The following is a 16,719-nucleotide window of genomic DNA, read 5'->3' as shown; positions in this document are numbered from 1 at the left end:
TTTTGGCAAAAAATATAACTTGTCATCATCTCAAATATATGAGTTAACTAGCTATATCCACTATTTCATTTCAAAATGGTGGCTTTTCAAAAAATAAAAAATATCGTATCTTTGGTAAAAATCGTTGTAGAGAAAAAAGTAAAGAAAGTAAAAATATTTTAAATTAAAATAAAAACAAAATAAAAATTTAAAAAAGTCTATTTTTCACATTTTTGTCAATTATTTGTTTTTAAGACACGACCGCTGCTGCAGTTTTTACTATTTTAATTTTTTTTTTTTAAATAAATTCAATAATAATTTGTGCTCAGTGTGTTTTGTTAATTTTCTTTATTTTTTAAATGAAAATTGCGACCCATCTTACAGTGTAGAGCCTGGGTGCCTTACTTTAATAATGGGGCATCCCTTAAAATGGTGTGTAACTTTTTACATGTTGTTAGTCTGACCGAAATATTTTAGCAGGTTGCAGGTAGTTTAGTTATAATTTTTTTTATTTAATAATTTATTTTGAATATTTAATAAGCATTTAAGAAATCTGTAAAACACGATTTAAGTAAAGCTAAAAAACGGCAAAATTAATTTTATTGCATTCGCATATTGTATATTATTAACTTATTATATCGGAAATTAGAAAATACATTTATTGTTCACGACACGCTATTCAAAATGCTTTGAAAAAGTTTAACGAATGTGGTTATTACAAATCAAAACCAACAATTTGAAGAAAATGAAAAACAAGTACCCAAGAAGATCGAATCTTGATTCGTGGGTACCTATAAAATTGTCGTAGAACGTTTTCAAAGCTGGCTGCTGAAGTCTTTGCAAGCGCATAACCATCTATTAATAAAAAAAATATTTGTATATATTTTATTTATATAAATATATATATATATATATATATATATATATATATATATATATATATATATATATATATATATTTATATATATATATATATATATATATATATATATATATTATATATATATATATATATATATATATATATATATATATATATATATATATATATATATATATATATATATTAGTAATGAGTTTTCACTTCCTATAGCTATTATAATTCGGAAAATATTCTTTGTGAGAATAGACAATAGTAATTATCAGGCGCGTACGGTGAGATACATTCTCTTTCGCTCGCTCGCGTGCTAAGTGACAAGAGTGAGTGAGAGATAAGGACGTGCGTTACGTGCGTTCCGCACGCTAACTTTTTTTGCCTGGTAGCTATATATGTATAAAGTATATATTTTCAGTCCTATTTTCCATTTAATAGAAATTTTAAAAAAAGTTAGCAATAAAAGTCAATAAATAAGCGGTTAATATAAAGTATTTTTTAGATATATAGAAATTCAAAATGAAATAAAACATAAAAATCGTTGTAATGGCCATGGTATTAGCTTTATCCGAAAGATAGTTTTATATCAATAATGTTTAAATATGATTTTGCGAATATTGGCGCCGAGACTAGCTTGAATAAAGCGGAATCTGGAAGTCTAATTTTCGATCACATTTTGGAGCACTGTGGCCGTATATCGGCAATAACGCGACGAATGTTGGCTTCCATGTCGTCCATCATTTATTGGCGTAAACTTGCGACTTTACATATCACCACAGAATATAATTCAAAGGTGTTAAATCACACGAACTTGGAGCAGGGGTAGGCAGTACAGGCGATCGCCTTGGGCGCTAGATCTTGAGGGGCGCCGTGATACCATATAAGGTACAATTTTAACTAAAAATTATCAAACAATATTGTGAAGTAATTTAATCTGATATTATTTGCCACGTTGATACGCTGACCTAAGCGATACACTGTAAAGCTATAAAAGCCGGTCATTGATTGCCTTTATGTACACTGTTCCATATTTTTCAACTTTATATAAATCGAGCATTGTCAACCGTTCACCGGTTAGGTTAGATTCGCTATCTCATTTTTTAAATTCATATAAACCGAACATTCCATGGTTACATTCATATTTTTCTTTCAACTTCCTTCCTGGAGTCTTCCAACTCTAATGAAGATGGAGTCACTCTTTCTGGTAGGAATTGTAGAGCTACAAAAAATCCATAATGACCTTTTTTGTAGCTCTCGCAGGATCCCTGAATAAAAAATTTCCGGAACGAACCTTTTTGTAATGTCCTTAGATATTTTCTACATCTGGTAATTTTATTTTACTGATCCTATGACTTTTATAACTTTTTTATCTTTATTAATATTCATTATATATTTTTGTAATAATTAATAAAATATTTTTTATGTTAAAATGAATATTTGTCAGATCAGACATCCAAAAAATTGTATTAAATTTATCTTATTATTAAAAACTTATTTTAATTAATCCAATGAAAGCTTAACACAGATTAATGTTTCTTTATTTAATCAATACCCCCGTCATTCTGCTCCAACGTGTTCATCAAAACATTCCCAATCGTAACATAGACGTTTGCCATAAGTACATCATTCTGACCTTCATCAGGTGGCATGACATCGTGCGTTCCTCTCTCAACGGTTAATTATTTTGTCGACAGCTGGGATGCCAGGACTGGTGTATCTGCTAGCGGTGACGACTCACAGAACGGGGCACATTGGTCAGGGGTCGAGGGTGGCGGAAGGGCTGCTTGGGACCCTAAAAATGCCAGACTCACCCTCCAGCCTGCCCAGCCCAAGGACAGGGGAGACTATAGATGCAGAGCCGATTTTAGAGCATCGCCCACAAGGAACACCAGGGTTCATTTACAAATCATAGGTAAGAATAACACACGCCTTTTGATCTAATATAAAATTGCATATAACATTTCTATCATATCTTATTGAATAATTGAAAACGTGTTTTGATAAATTAAATTACAAAAAAAAACTGTAAATGAGGGATGGTTAAAGGGTGCTGCTATGAATAAATATTTTTATTAATTTATAAAAAAAAAATTGTATGACACTATAGTTTATATTTTTAGCAAGCTTAAGAAATAATTGCATTAATATTATATTTTTATTATTGTAGATCATTTTAGTGTGTGAAATAAATTTGTGGTTATTAATCTTAATATGATACTGCAAGTAATTATACAAATAGCTACAATATTAGTGATTCTAAAAGGTTTTTAAATATTTTATGACTATGTTTAACGATTAATTTAAAGCAGGTAGAACGTATTTGGTATAAAGCGTACAAGGGTTAGGAAGCAAAATTTCGATTTCCTCAAACATTCCATCACATCTTACCCATGCGCCGTTAATTATTCAAAACGTGTTACAGAGGCTGCCAATATCCCTAGGGTTTTCAACGAGAGAGGTGTCGAGATCCGGAGCAAAGCCGGACCCTATCGCGAAGGAGATGCACCCCAGCTGACCTGTAATGTGACCGGCGGTAAGTTACCATCCGACCTCTTTGTTTCGACCCTCTATGGATGTTTTATTCAAGTCTTTGCATGTTTCATCAGGGTTCCCTCCCGCCACGGTTCGGTGGTATCGAGGCGGAAGGGCCGTGGAAGGGCAAGGCTCCATGACTGGCCTCCTTCGGCTGCCACCTCTGAGGAGGTCCGACCTCCTGGCGGAGCTCTCTTGCCAAGCGTCCAACTCCCCACTGCTAGCACCCACGACGGCAACACTCCAAATCGACATGGAACGTGAGTGATTCCATTAATTAACCACGGTGGTTAGGGTGGTTGGATGTGGTTTAACGCTCTTTGGGTTTTCAGTGACGCCGTTGAATATTGAGGTGCAGGAGAAGGAGCCCTTGAGCGCCGGGAGGTCCCACGAGATCATTTGCAAAGCTAGGGGTGGGAGACCGCCCCCGAAATTATCCTGGTGGCTGGACGGACAAAGAATAGGGGTGGATTCACCACAGGTCAGTTAATATAATACACTTATATCATATATTATATGTACAATGAAAATATTTGATTTATTATTACATGAGAATTTAATATCAAAAATAATTAATTCTCTCATCTTTAAACAGAAAATTAAAATAACTATTTGTTTAAGACCGCTCATGTAATATACAACAGTTTTTTGCTACAAAGATAAAATACATCAATTTATATGCAAAACTATTTGCTGATGTTTTCTTATAAAATAAAATAGGTATCTTTATTTAATTAATATATTATTTTAAGTGAAAAATTTTTTTTTTCGCAGAATTTTTGCAATTTTAACAGCAAGAATCAGTTAATAACATTTTGGCCACAAATATTCAAACTAGGTGCTGGTTTTAGATCTACAATTAATTTTTTTCACAGAAAAATTACAGCGATTTTTTTTGATCGATTCAATATATTTACGATAATTTAAAAGGAATAACTAAATAGTATTATCAGCTAAACTTTTTCAAATCTGAATTTTAGGCTCTAATATAAAACAAAAAAAAAAGTATTTTTTAATATAATGGAGTATCAGTATTATAAATGTGACATGCAGTTATATTACTGGTGTTGTATATCACAAAAAAGTGCTACAATGTATCTGGTTCAAAGGTGAAAGTATGTGTCTATTTTATATAAATAACTATGTAGTACGTCGGAAAGATTATAAAATATTAATATGCAAATCAAGATTTGGGGTACATACTACAAATAACATCAGAAGCCCAGAAGTGTATGAAACTCGTCCAAAGCACTAAATTCATTCTAAGCACATTAAACGTGAACTATGAATCGCACAAATGGTCGGTCAGCAAGTGCTTAATACATTGCCAACCGACCCCAATAGTCAAATCTAGCTGCTTTGTTTTTCTGATGTCGATTTGAATTTTTTCTTCAACATATATGTGATCCTGAGCTAAACAAATTTTGCATTTATTTATTTAAATATGCACAGAAAAAATACATAAAAAATATTTACTAAGCAATTATACTAAATTATATATATATAATAATAGCAAGACCAGTATGCGTGTACCAACTGAAACTACTTGGATGAGAAAAAATCAAAACTATCCGATAGAAAGTTAAAAAGTCGGAAAGCTGTGCTTATTAGATGGAACACAAAAACGAAATTCTTGCAGAATCTCCGGATTGCCAATATTTCCTATTTTAAGAAGAGCTTGTAGGAATTGGAGAAAAACTTTATGATATTTTTCATTGTCGGGTTTATCGATTTAACCACTCTTTTATTCACAGAGATTAAATTAGGGGCTCGAAAATATTATCCGAAATAAAAACTTACAAAAAATTTACAAATCAAAAACCGATTAACCAGTTTTAACCATCCTCCAAAAAAAAGATATTACGTACTATAAATTTTTATTTAAAAAAATAAATATGTAGATATTTGCACGGACACAAGCACACAATGCGATACTTACTCAGTAAGTATAGATTTAACTCACTGTAACGCATTGGGCTTAAGCTTGTCAAGTTTAAGTGAAAGAATAATAAAAAAATAAAAAAAAAAGGTGGTGAATTTTTTTGAAATAAATTTCTGTTGGTGGATAACTTAAATTGCGCACGTTTAATATTCTCAAGGTGATAAATATTTTATCCTTTATGATTTATAACGCGTACCTTAATCTATTAAGTGGTCTCCCGCGGTGCTACTTTTTTTTCTTTAACGGTTAAAACGCTTTTATCGCGATTCAAACTAGACCTTTTTATGATTATGATGTACTTTAATACTTCAAATTCTAAATAAATAGTGTTTTAGTTTCTGAACCCGACAGTGTGCATTTTATTTACGCTCCATTAGTAAGAATAAACAAAAACTACTTTCCTCTTCTGATTGCGGTGATTTTTTTGTATATAATAAAAGCATAAACTCTGCGTCGATATTCTGGATTAGAATTTGAATGCTAACATCTACGCTGAGCCACCGCTAGAGCTTTGCCTCTTATTCGGCTCTAGCACACCTAGATAGGTAGAAACTGTGCCCTTAGAGCTTCAGCGACATGACTCAAGAAAAATTTATACCCTGAATAATAAATAGTGAATTTTGCCAAATACTGTTGAATATTAGTTGGTAAACCACGACTAGATTTGCCTATAATTTTTTTTTATAAAAATACCTGTTTTATATGAATATGTACATTTTACGTCTTTTGACTATTCGTCCGTTATTTTGCTCTCTTACAGGAGGATTCAGAAGGTGAACCTGGCGAGAAGGTACAACAATCAGAAGACGAGAACAAAGAGTCAAACGAAAAAACTACCGTGAGCACCAGCACGCTCAAGCTTCACGCCAAAGCTCAACAGCACGGTCAAAGGCTCATGTGTCGAGCCACTCATGACCTACTGAACACGCCCATGGAGGCGATACTCACCCTGAACGTCCTCTGTGAGCATTATACTCGCTAGCGCTTACTTAGCACACTTAGCAATCTAAAAAATCGATACTTGTTGCAGTCGCCCCGACCGTAGAGCTCACCTTGGGCACCACTCTCAACCCCAACGACATAGAGGAAGACGACGATGTCTACTTCGAATGCAAAGTGAGGGCAAACCCGCCACCCTACAAGTTAATATGGGAACACGATGTAAGTAACGTCAAAAAGTACTTCAATATCCACCCCACACCGACGCCTCCTGGCACTATCCACCGAAACATGACAGGCGAACCGACGTTCATTATATTACTGAAGATATAATATACTTCATTTCTATTCCGATAGGACGTCGAACTAATAAGTGGATCGCATATGGATTATATTTCATATTCACTCTCTACTCTGAAATATCCACATAGCACCATATATGTTATACTATAACCAGACACGTAAATCGATTATGGAAATGAAGTTATTAACTTTTTATGTGGTTTTATAGTTGATTCGTTGCCAAATCCAACTAGGCATTCAATAAGAATTTAATTCTTACTTTATATACTAAAAAGCTTCAATGAACCTGGACTGCTTTACACGTAGATGTTGTATGCCTACGTATATATGTTACAGTGAATGTGTATTTTTCAGTAAACTTTTATGAAAATGTGTCAAACATTTTTTTATAATTTCTTTGTTCAATATCATTGAAACTGTATTTATTACTGTACCGCCCTACAACTTTGTTTTGAAAATATAATTTAACTAATAGGCGGTAGTGAAATAAACTGTCATTGAAACTCATTGAGACATGGATCAATAATGGTGAAAAATATTTTTCTTAACATAGAATGTTATTGATCTATCTTTGTATCAATGTTTAAAAAGGGCAGAGCAGTTAGTTTTTATGTAAAAAATAATATTAATTATGAAATTATTAATGAAGATAATATTAACTTATTCACTACCCTCGGAATCAAGATCACAAAGATGAAACGATCGCTTTTAAACATTTACATTGCTTATAAGGCTCCAAATTATTTTAGCTATTAAAAATATATATTAAATAATATAAATAAAAAAAGTATAATTATAGGAGATTTCAACACAGACATAACAAAAAATACATACCACATTAGTGGTTATATAATAATAATATTGTACACTCTTATAATTTTAACATTTTAAACAAATCTTAATATACAAGGATTAGCACTTATAATTCATTGATAAATATTATTTCAAATTTTAGTTCAATGGGAAAAATGTATAATACCAACAATACTATAAGTGCTCATATTATATTGCTTATATTGTAGAATGTCTAAATAAAATATAAAAATATCAAATAATTGTAAAGCAATTAAAGTGATATTTAAAATTTACTATAGACAACTACAAAATATAATGAAATCTTAAAACTTTAAATTATCAGAAAATGTCAATGAAGACTTTAATAATTGTAAAAATTAAATTAAAACCGCTACAAGTAAAATTATACATAAAACATTTACAAAAAGTTCAGATTATCAATATATAACCAACGTTATATGGTTAAATAAGTATCTAAATTATAAATAAATATTTTAGATGCTCCATCCCTGATAGAAGCCCTTATTTTTCGAGTTAATTCTTGTCTCATTGAGCGCTGTCTTTGTTACTTTGGAATTGAAGCAGCTTAAATCAAAAGTGCAAATCACTAAAAAGCAATTAAAATTCATCCTACAATTTGTTCAAGAACAGTGACAACATAAACTATATAAAATTATATTTATTTACATAAAATATACTTACACTCTCAATAAACATTACACTAATTAATAATAATGAAAAAATACATTTTAATAATAACTAAAGATAAAAAATATTGGTTGAAATTAAATTAATTCAATTTTTACTTTAGTAGAAAATCTAATCTTATATTTCTATTATATGCAAATATTCTCATAACTTCGTCAATATTTACATCAATATTCATATAGATATTTATTAATGCTAAACCTTGACAGTCTCTCTTGACCCATTATATTCCTCAAATGGCTAACAGCTAACTTCGCTTGCGTATAAAAGGTCTTTCTTCTACCTGCTATATATTCGATTTTGAATCTTCTATAACTAGTTTTTAAAGTTGTAATCGTAGAAAATAATTTCAAAACATTCGTATTAATTCAATTTTTAAGCAAAATTGCATGAATTTTCTGATTTTTAACAACAGGTTTCTGGAAACCCATGGAAACATTAGTGACACCGCTGCTTTTTTACTAAACCTACGTGGGAAGCGGCTGCTTTCTGTGCACAAATTAAATTTGCACATACTTTTCTAGTGAAATTTGTTTTTTTTTAATGACAACACAATGGGTTTCGTATAGGTGTTCATAGTAAATGTTATCTCTCCCCTCTCTTCATACACCACACACACACCTCACCCCACTCTTCATGACACAGCAAACGATAAATATATTATCATATATATTTAATTATTTACTATTATTTCAGAATAAAGCCTTAGTCCAAGATCTTAAATCGAACGTTTACGTCTCAAACAACAATCTTGTGCTAAGAACAGTCAAAAGGTCCGCGGCTGGTTCTTACGCTTGCAGTGCTTCAAACGTAGAAGGAGACGCGCGTTCTCAAGTTGTAAATTTAAGAATAATGTGTGAGTATTTTAACTGCTACCACTCTACAACCACAGTTCAATGATGTATAATCTTCTTCATCTTCCAGATAAACCAGTTTGCACAACAACGCTACGTCGCTCCTACGGCGTAGCAAGACAGGAGCGAGCTCAGCTAATTTGTGAAGTTGAAGCAGTTCCACCCCCAGACACCTTCTACTGGGCATTAAACAACTCCTTGGGAGGTCCTCTGACAGAAGTCACTTCAGAGAGGTTCACCATGACCAGTACACCGCCAAGGTCGACCCTCACGTATATGCCAATTTCTGATTTGGACTATGGCACCGCTTTGTGCTGGGCAACTAACTTAGTGGGCAAGCAATTGACACCTTGTGCGTTGACTTTGCTGCCAGCTTCCAGACCACATTCTCCAGCGAACTGCTCGCTGACGAATCAAACTAGTGCTGCTTTAGAAATCATCTGTGACCCAGGTATGTGTTCGAGTCTATATTTATACATCTGGAGCGTGCAGTGAGATAGTTTCCCTCTCTTAAGGGACGAGAGTGAGTGAAAGATAAGAGCATGCGGTCCGCATGCCCTTATCTAGAGCGAGAGGGAAACTATCTCACCGCACTCTCCTGGTATGTGTGTGTACTTTTGTATGTGTGTGTGTGGACTTATGGACTTATGTTAGCGTTCAATATTGAATACAAAAGGTTTTTTATTGATTTATAAAAAGAAGTCTGAAAGCAGTACTCTTACGCTACGGTAATAAGTATGCATCTTTGCCTGTGAGACATTCAGTTCATTTTAAAGAATTGTACGAAAATCTTGAGTTGATTCTTAACAAACTTTTATATCTAAATCATAAATGGACAAGTTATGGCGACTTAAAAGCAATGTCAATGGTATTTAGTCAGCAGAGTGGTTACACCAAATACACATATTTTCTTTGTGAATGGGACAGCCGTACCAGAAAGCAGCATTATATCAAGAAAGTATGGTCAATCCGAAATACATTACAGCTTAGAATCAAAAACATTGAGAGAAAGTGTCTTATTGCTCCGGAAAAAGTTCTACTTCCACCACTTCACATTAAGCATTATGAAACAATTTGTCAAAGTCTTTCCAAAAGAATGAGAATGTTTTGTGTATCTCTGTGACCAATTCCCTAGTTTGTCAGAAGCAAAGTTGAAGGAAGACATTTTTCTTGGACACATTAGAAAATTTATAAAGAATGAAAATTTTAAAACGAAATTTAAAACAAGTAGGAAATAGCGTGGAAAGCATTTAAACTTGTTGTAACCAGCTTTCTTGGAAATAGAAAAGAGTCAAACTACAAAAATATTGTTGAAGATACGTTGAAAAAACTCATGATCTTGCGCTGTAACATGAGTTTAAAACCACATTTCCTCCATTCACATCTAAACTGCTATCCTGAAAAGTTGAGTGCAGTAAGCGAGGAACAAGATGAAAGATTTCATCAGGACATAAAGATAATGGAAATACAATACCATGGAAGATTAGATGTGAACATGATCGCGTACTATTTCTGGTTGTTTCTCAGCAAGTTCTTAAAAGGAAAAGCGGAAAAGATGTTTTGAGGGAAAAAGAAAACGTTGCTCTAAGGACCTTTTTTGTATTTATTGGAAACTTTCTTAATGATTTTAGTTTTTATAATTGTTTATTTCTGGTACATATATATTAAGTGTCAACATTAAATTACAAATATCTTTAAAAAATTCATCTCTTTGTGAAATAACCTTACGTTATAGAAATTAATGGATGTCATTTTTAAGATCAGAACTAAAATATTTATAAAAATCAGTTAATAAAACTAAAATAATTTTCATAAACTAATTTTTGCAGGTCTGTGTATCTATTCGGTACACAAGATAATGTCAATTATTATTTTCTATCAAATATTTAGTGCGGTTACGGATAATAATACTCAAAAAAAATTTTGAGTGTTACGAAATTAAGATTCTTTTTGTATTTGATTTGTCAAAGCACCTTTGCTCGTTGGTTGCTTTCTACTAAAATAATTACACACTTAATTTTCATTTCAGGTTACGATGGTGGTCTACAACAATGGTTTCTGTTGGAAGTCTACGAAAGACCACACGACATCCTGTTAGCAAATGTATCTGCAAGTAGACCAGCATTTATGGTCGGTGGCCTAGGAGCTGGAAGAACACTAAGACTGCTAGTTTACGCGGCTAATACCCGCGGACGTTCGGAGCCCATACCGTTAGATGGATTCACTTTAGAGTTAGCAGAAAAGCATACAGGTTAGTCTTTATTTTTATAAGATTAGATCAATAAATGTCTATATCATCAATCAATCTCCAATACATATACATGAATTTATTTATTTTTTAAGGAAACGTAACCAATATCGAGATAACGTCTCTCGTAGGGATGCTAGTCGGAGCAATAGTCACAATGCTGCTATTGCTAATCATATTTTTGGTCATATTTAAACTCAAACATAGGATGTCTAGTAACTATACTAGTAAGTGTACTTTTTAGTTGTATAAATTTAAATGTTGAAGTTTTGTCAATGTTATCGTGCTATAATTTACTTTTAGTACAGTCGGGCAAGCAGAAAAATCAATGTACACGACAACAACCACCACGTGCTCAGATTCTTACTCTACAAGATGATAAGAATCCTGATGTTGTGCCGCTCAATAAAGGTATGTTTGATGAATGATTAGTTGGAAAAAAATTGTAAACGAGTAGCACTCTCTTCTACCCACAAATAATAAAAATAATAAATTTCACTTATATATAAAATAACTAATAATGCATGTTTATTATTTTAGTTATTATTTAATATAAATATATATTTAAGGCCGGAATTTAATTTATGTGCCAAACTTTTCTATACTAGCTAAATAACTTAATAATGACAAATAAAATTGAGACCGTCGCGTAAAGGTTGATCCAACTTCAGTTTCTGAACTTTTAAAAAAACACAAATTTAAGGATATCTTTGGATTTTTTTTCTCTTGGATGCACCCATCAGAAAAGAAGATTTTTTCAAAAACCATCATCATTTTCTTACTGCTCAACTGTGTAATTTCTTCGCTGTCCATGATCTATGAGCCTCAGATTTTGTGTGAATTTAACTCTGGATTTCAGACGTCGGTGCGAAGAGAGAAGTGGCGGCTTAAGTGAGTTTGATAGGATTGATTGAAGTTCGTGCAAACTTATTGAGTCCAAGTTGGAGAGCTCTTGAAGTTATAATGCCCCGAACTCTTTGAAAGTGGAACTCTTTGAAGTGCCAGTGTTATTAGTGTGAAAAGAAATCTTTGAATTAATGTCTAGGGAAGTGATCGTTGGTTGCCCACGTTCCGAATTCATACCGATGATCTTTAAGATCTCCATATGAGAATTTGTTTTTCGACCCTTTCAGTGGAACAGCCAATTATGTACAAAAAGGTTGCGAGTTTTGAAACTGATTGCAGTTGGATTACTAGCTATCCTGAATGCACTTCTTATCCTTTCTCAGGGCATTTGTAAATGATACTTTTAATCTTTCTGCTTCATGTAAAGTACTCTGACTTAATCTGCAAAAAAGTTTTAACAAAAAAGTTTATTTTTGTATCTTAAACGTTTAAAACCCATCTTTGAATTTCACATGCCAACACTGGTTTTGTTATGTTTAATTAGCATCATTTTAATTCTCACGCCTATAAATTTGCCTAAAAGCTTTTCAATCGTTTTTAGACTTGTCTATCATCAAGAGTCCTTTCGTTAACATTCAATTATAAACAAACAAAAGTTTAACTTGAGTTTAACTCGAGTCCACCTAGATCACTTGAGACGAGCAGCTAATATAAATAATACATATTAATCATATCAATCTAAACATACCTAAGATTTTAATCGGATATACCACATTTTAACAATAGAAAGTATTTTAAATTAAAACAGAATATTTTAATTTTGATAAAACACATTTTTTGGTAATAAAAATAATATATACTAATAATATGAACATATAATATTGAGTGCAATTTACCAGAGATATGTGCATTTAAATAAATACTTTGTGTCTTAGAATAAATTGTTTGTGCATTTATCTAAGGTACATCTTCGGAAAAGGTTTCGTTTCAGAGGTGTTCACTGTTCTGACCAATGCTAATGCACAAATAATTATTTTATGGAACAAATATTTTATATATTGCTCATTTAAATTGTCCTCTATAATATTAAAAATCCATACTTGACTCAAATCACAAATTCCATGTGTACTTTTTCACCAAAAACATATTCTTAATATATTAAAGTAATATTTTATAAATAAATATAAAATAGTAAATTCTGTAAATAAGGATCAATATTTATTTATGATTTAGCTGAACATAAATTAACATTAGAAGAACCAAACGGAGACATGGATAGCAGCCTGGGTAGCGGCGGTAGCTTCGTTGGTCCTTCACATCCACCTCCGTACTCCTCGTGCATGACGACCCATCTAACGCACACACCACCCGTGAGTCTACTAACCAATTAACATTAAAATTATATAATATTAAAAGTTAATACTGTCCTAAACTATATTTTGTTCAACATTACAGATCCCCATGGTAGAAACGAGGAGTAGAGCTGGTCGTGAGGTCGTAACGACGAGAGCGCCGTTACCAGCTGCGCAAGAAAGCGACGTCTAGCCACTGTGACGATCGACTCAAAATTTTGCCAAATTATAAAAATATATCATAAAATACATGCATAAAACAGAAAAAAAAACAAGACAAATAATCGTTTGATATATTATGAGAGAATATAAACGATATCGAATACGACGACGCTAAGATGATAACTCGGAAAGATTATAATAAATAAATATTTTTTTAACATTTCTTCCCTTCATTAAGTGGTGTGTAATTCGATGCACGTTGAACGGAAAACATTACTTATAAATATAAATTATACATATAAATATATAATTGTGATGTAAAAATAATAAGAAGAATTAAAAAAACGGACACTCAAGTGTGTGATATTGCATTATTAGGTGAAAATCTATAATAATTTTAATTACCTCTTTTGTATGACATGTGAAAACTTCGTGGAATCGTCACAAACAAGTGGGTATAACGTTCTACCCCAAATATATATAGAATAATTTATTGGAGATATTATATATATTATGAAATTCATATTTTGTAATGAGATATTATGTATTAATTTAATAACACCTTATCTACAAATGTGTTTTTAAAAAATCTGATATAGTGAGCAACTGTTACAGTAATTAAAAATATTTTATTCATTAAATTATTTTATTAAAAGAGATGCACATTTATCAATGTTGAAACTTAGAAAATTTTCAATTAGCCAAATTGAAGCTCACTTTATCAGATAAATATCATTGCAACCGTTCCAGTTATATAAATTCATATCGTTTCATATCCGTTACATATCTCAACGTACTGAAATTTGTAAATGATTATATATTATTATTCTGACGTGTATGTGAAAAAGAATATCTTTGAATTAACACATATCTTAATTTGATTATACATATTATGAATGTTAATATCACTTAAAAATAGTACCGTTATATATAAAAAAAAGTTATATTGAATAAAATGTGATTCTTCCATAAATATTTTTAATTTTATGTAACATTTTTTTATTATTTAAAAAAAACCTTTAATACGGTCGACCAAGTGCATCTACGCCACTGTATTTACGAGTATTTACAATAAAGTTGCGGAATTTCATATACTTAGTTCATAAATTAAATTGAATTCTATACATTCGTTTTTTCTTCTTAGTGCGAGACAGAAATTCACTTTGACATTGTTGAGCACTGTGGAGTTGCTGATAATCTCGATACATGGAATCTCAAGTTTCATCTTGATCGGAAAACTGAAATGACAGACATGTGCAACCTTTTCCCGTATGGGGCCGGATTGCCATTCTATCTCGGAGTTGCAGGCCGAAATATTAAAATATCCATCCACACATACATATCATAAAAAAAAAATTTTAATTAAAAAAAATAACATTTTTCCTTATTTATTTATTATAAATCATGCATTGTAAAACAGTGCCAGGGATAACCTTCTCGAAACAAAGACCTGGGTGACAAAAATTTCGTTCTTATTTAATTTTATTGCAGATGCTACTCTTTCCTACTATTGACCGTCTGACCAATTCAACAATTTGGGGGGGGAAACAGACTATTTCATTATTCTTAAATATTTTTATTTAGAATTCTTTAGTTATCAAGTGAAACTGGACGAAATAAAACATAACATTTTACAACAGAACATGTCGAATCAGAACTGTGACAAAACAGAACAAGTTAAAAAAAATAGATTTATATTTAATTTAATAAATAAATCCATTAATGAGTAATACATAAAAAAAGTGCCAAGTAAAATAAAATAAAATAAATCGTCAGTAAATAATATTTTTTGATCAGTAAAATTTAAAGCCACAATGTTCCGCACGGACGTGACGATTAGCTTAGGTTTAGGATTGAACAGCAAATGGACGTTTTACAACTGTCAATTATTTAGAAACCAACATTTATTCTAATTATCGAGTATCGTTTATTAAATGCCGATCATTTTATATTAAGTATTGAGCATTTTGTTTTAATTACTGATGTATTATTATATCACATTTTTTATATTTTAACTAATCATTTATGGAATTATTTACTTATTAAATAATAATCATAAGGTCAGTTTAATGTTGATAGATGTTCAGCATAAAATAATACATGGTCATTATCAAGGTGTTTTAAGGTGAACTTGTTTAGTTGTGCTCGCTAAATTGTCAGATATAAATACAAGCCAAGCGTGCTCTACACTGCCGCTCTGTCGTTATTCCAGCTTCGTTCGTCGCTATGAATACCTTCGCGTCTTACATACAATTAATTAGATTCGCTGAGCGTTATTCATGGGGTGTTCAATATTCTGACTAAATACAAAGTAAGCCAACTCATCTCTCAGGAGAAAATAAGCAGAAAATATGTAGACTTTTTGCATATTGCTCCATAGTTGGTCTGCAATTGGATATTACACTATGTTTTAAAAATATGATAGCTATCCTTACGATAATACTACGGACTTCTGATATAAGAGTATTGGTCAAAGTGTATTCAAACCGAATTTTAGTCAATAGGAGGGCGCAAAAACAATTATCACTTCTCAGAAGTCAAAAATTCACGTCAAAAGCAATAAAATCGTGCCGGTGCGTTTTTGACTTCTAAAAAGGGATAATGGTTTTTTGCGCTATCAAAATTAGGTTTAGATATGTTTAATTTGATTCTCACTTATTGTAAATTATAATATTGTTATAAAAAGTCTTAATATGAACGCTAGATAGCAGCGTTTCCACTGCGACGACATGATTTGATTGTTTTCGACGTGCAATAAACAGTGACCCTGTTGAATTTGGTCAGATCAATTAATGAAATACTATGAATCCTAATGAAATGGAAATATTAAAATATGACCACTAACAAGCCAAATTTTGCCCCTCCTGGAAAAAGCTAAAACGACATCCCTACAAAAGGAAAATGTTGAATTTATTATTTTACATACATTTTTTTCAGGAATATCGTTTAAAGCTTTTTCAAGGGTGGAACAAAACTTTATATTGTGGGGGTAAATCACCACAACCTTGATAATTACAAGAATAAACGTGATAATAGTATAATATAAACTATGACTATTACTGAACGAACCACCAAAATAGCCCTTGTTATGTTCATAGGAAAAAACGATTCTTTGGACATAAAGGAACAAATAAACAACGCGTTGTAATTATCCTCTAAACCAGCGATCGGGGAACTTTTTTAA

At 31.7% G+C, this 16,719-nt stretch overlaps 1 protein-coding gene across 4 annotated transcripts in view; it reads left to right on the top strand.

The window, feature by feature from the left end:
* LOC148238252 (adhesion molecule nephrin-like) overlaps nucleotides 1-13,599 on the top strand; it is a 137,591-nt gene extending 123,992 nt beyond the window's left edge. The window contains exons 3-15 of one of the 4 annotated variants that reach the window (XR_015812525.1): nucleotides 2,549-2,766; nucleotides 3,277-3,387; nucleotides 3,461-3,646; nucleotides 3,719-3,867; nucleotides 6,089-6,290; nucleotides 6,359-6,489; nucleotides 8,770-8,929; nucleotides 8,998-9,378; nucleotides 10,957-11,178; nucleotides 11,271-11,402; nucleotides 11,484-11,586; nucleotides 13,255-13,391; nucleotides 13,477-13,599. Coding sequence is in view for 3 of the 4 variants with exons in the window: in XM_088204984.1 (XP_088061110.1) it covers nucleotides 2,549-2,766; nucleotides 3,277-3,387; nucleotides 3,461-3,646; nucleotides 3,719-3,867; nucleotides 6,089-6,290; nucleotides 6,359-6,489; nucleotides 8,770-8,929; nucleotides 8,998-9,378; nucleotides 10,957-11,178; nucleotides 11,271-11,402; nucleotides 11,479-11,586; nucleotides 13,255-13,391; nucleotides 13,477-13,566 (2,227 nt within the window). In the remaining variant the exon portion in view is untranslated. Of the gene's footprint in view, nucleotides 1-2,548; nucleotides 2,767-3,276; nucleotides 3,388-3,460; nucleotides 3,647-3,718; nucleotides 3,868-6,088; nucleotides 6,291-6,358; nucleotides 6,490-8,769; nucleotides 8,930-8,997; nucleotides 9,379-10,956; nucleotides 11,179-11,270; nucleotides 11,403-11,478; nucleotides 11,587-13,254; nucleotides 13,392-13,476 lie in introns of all 4 variants that reach the window. The other 3 variants (XM_088204984.1, XM_088204985.1, XM_088204987.1) reach the window with 3 other exon arrangements.
* Nucleotides 13,600-16,719: the final 3,120 nt, after the last annotated feature.

The sequence above is a fragment of the Plectrocnemia conspersa genome, unplaced genomic scaffold (assembly GCF_051122295.1).
Source record: "Plectrocnemia conspersa isolate PC_06_02 unplaced genomic scaffold, ASM5112229v1 ptg000002l, whole genome shotgun sequence".
NCBI lineage: Eukaryota > Metazoa > Arthropoda > Insecta > Trichoptera > Polycentropodidae > Plectrocnemia > Plectrocnemia conspersa.
Note: the sequence above shows the minus strand (reverse complement) of the source record. Positions and strands in the feature narration are given on the sequence as shown.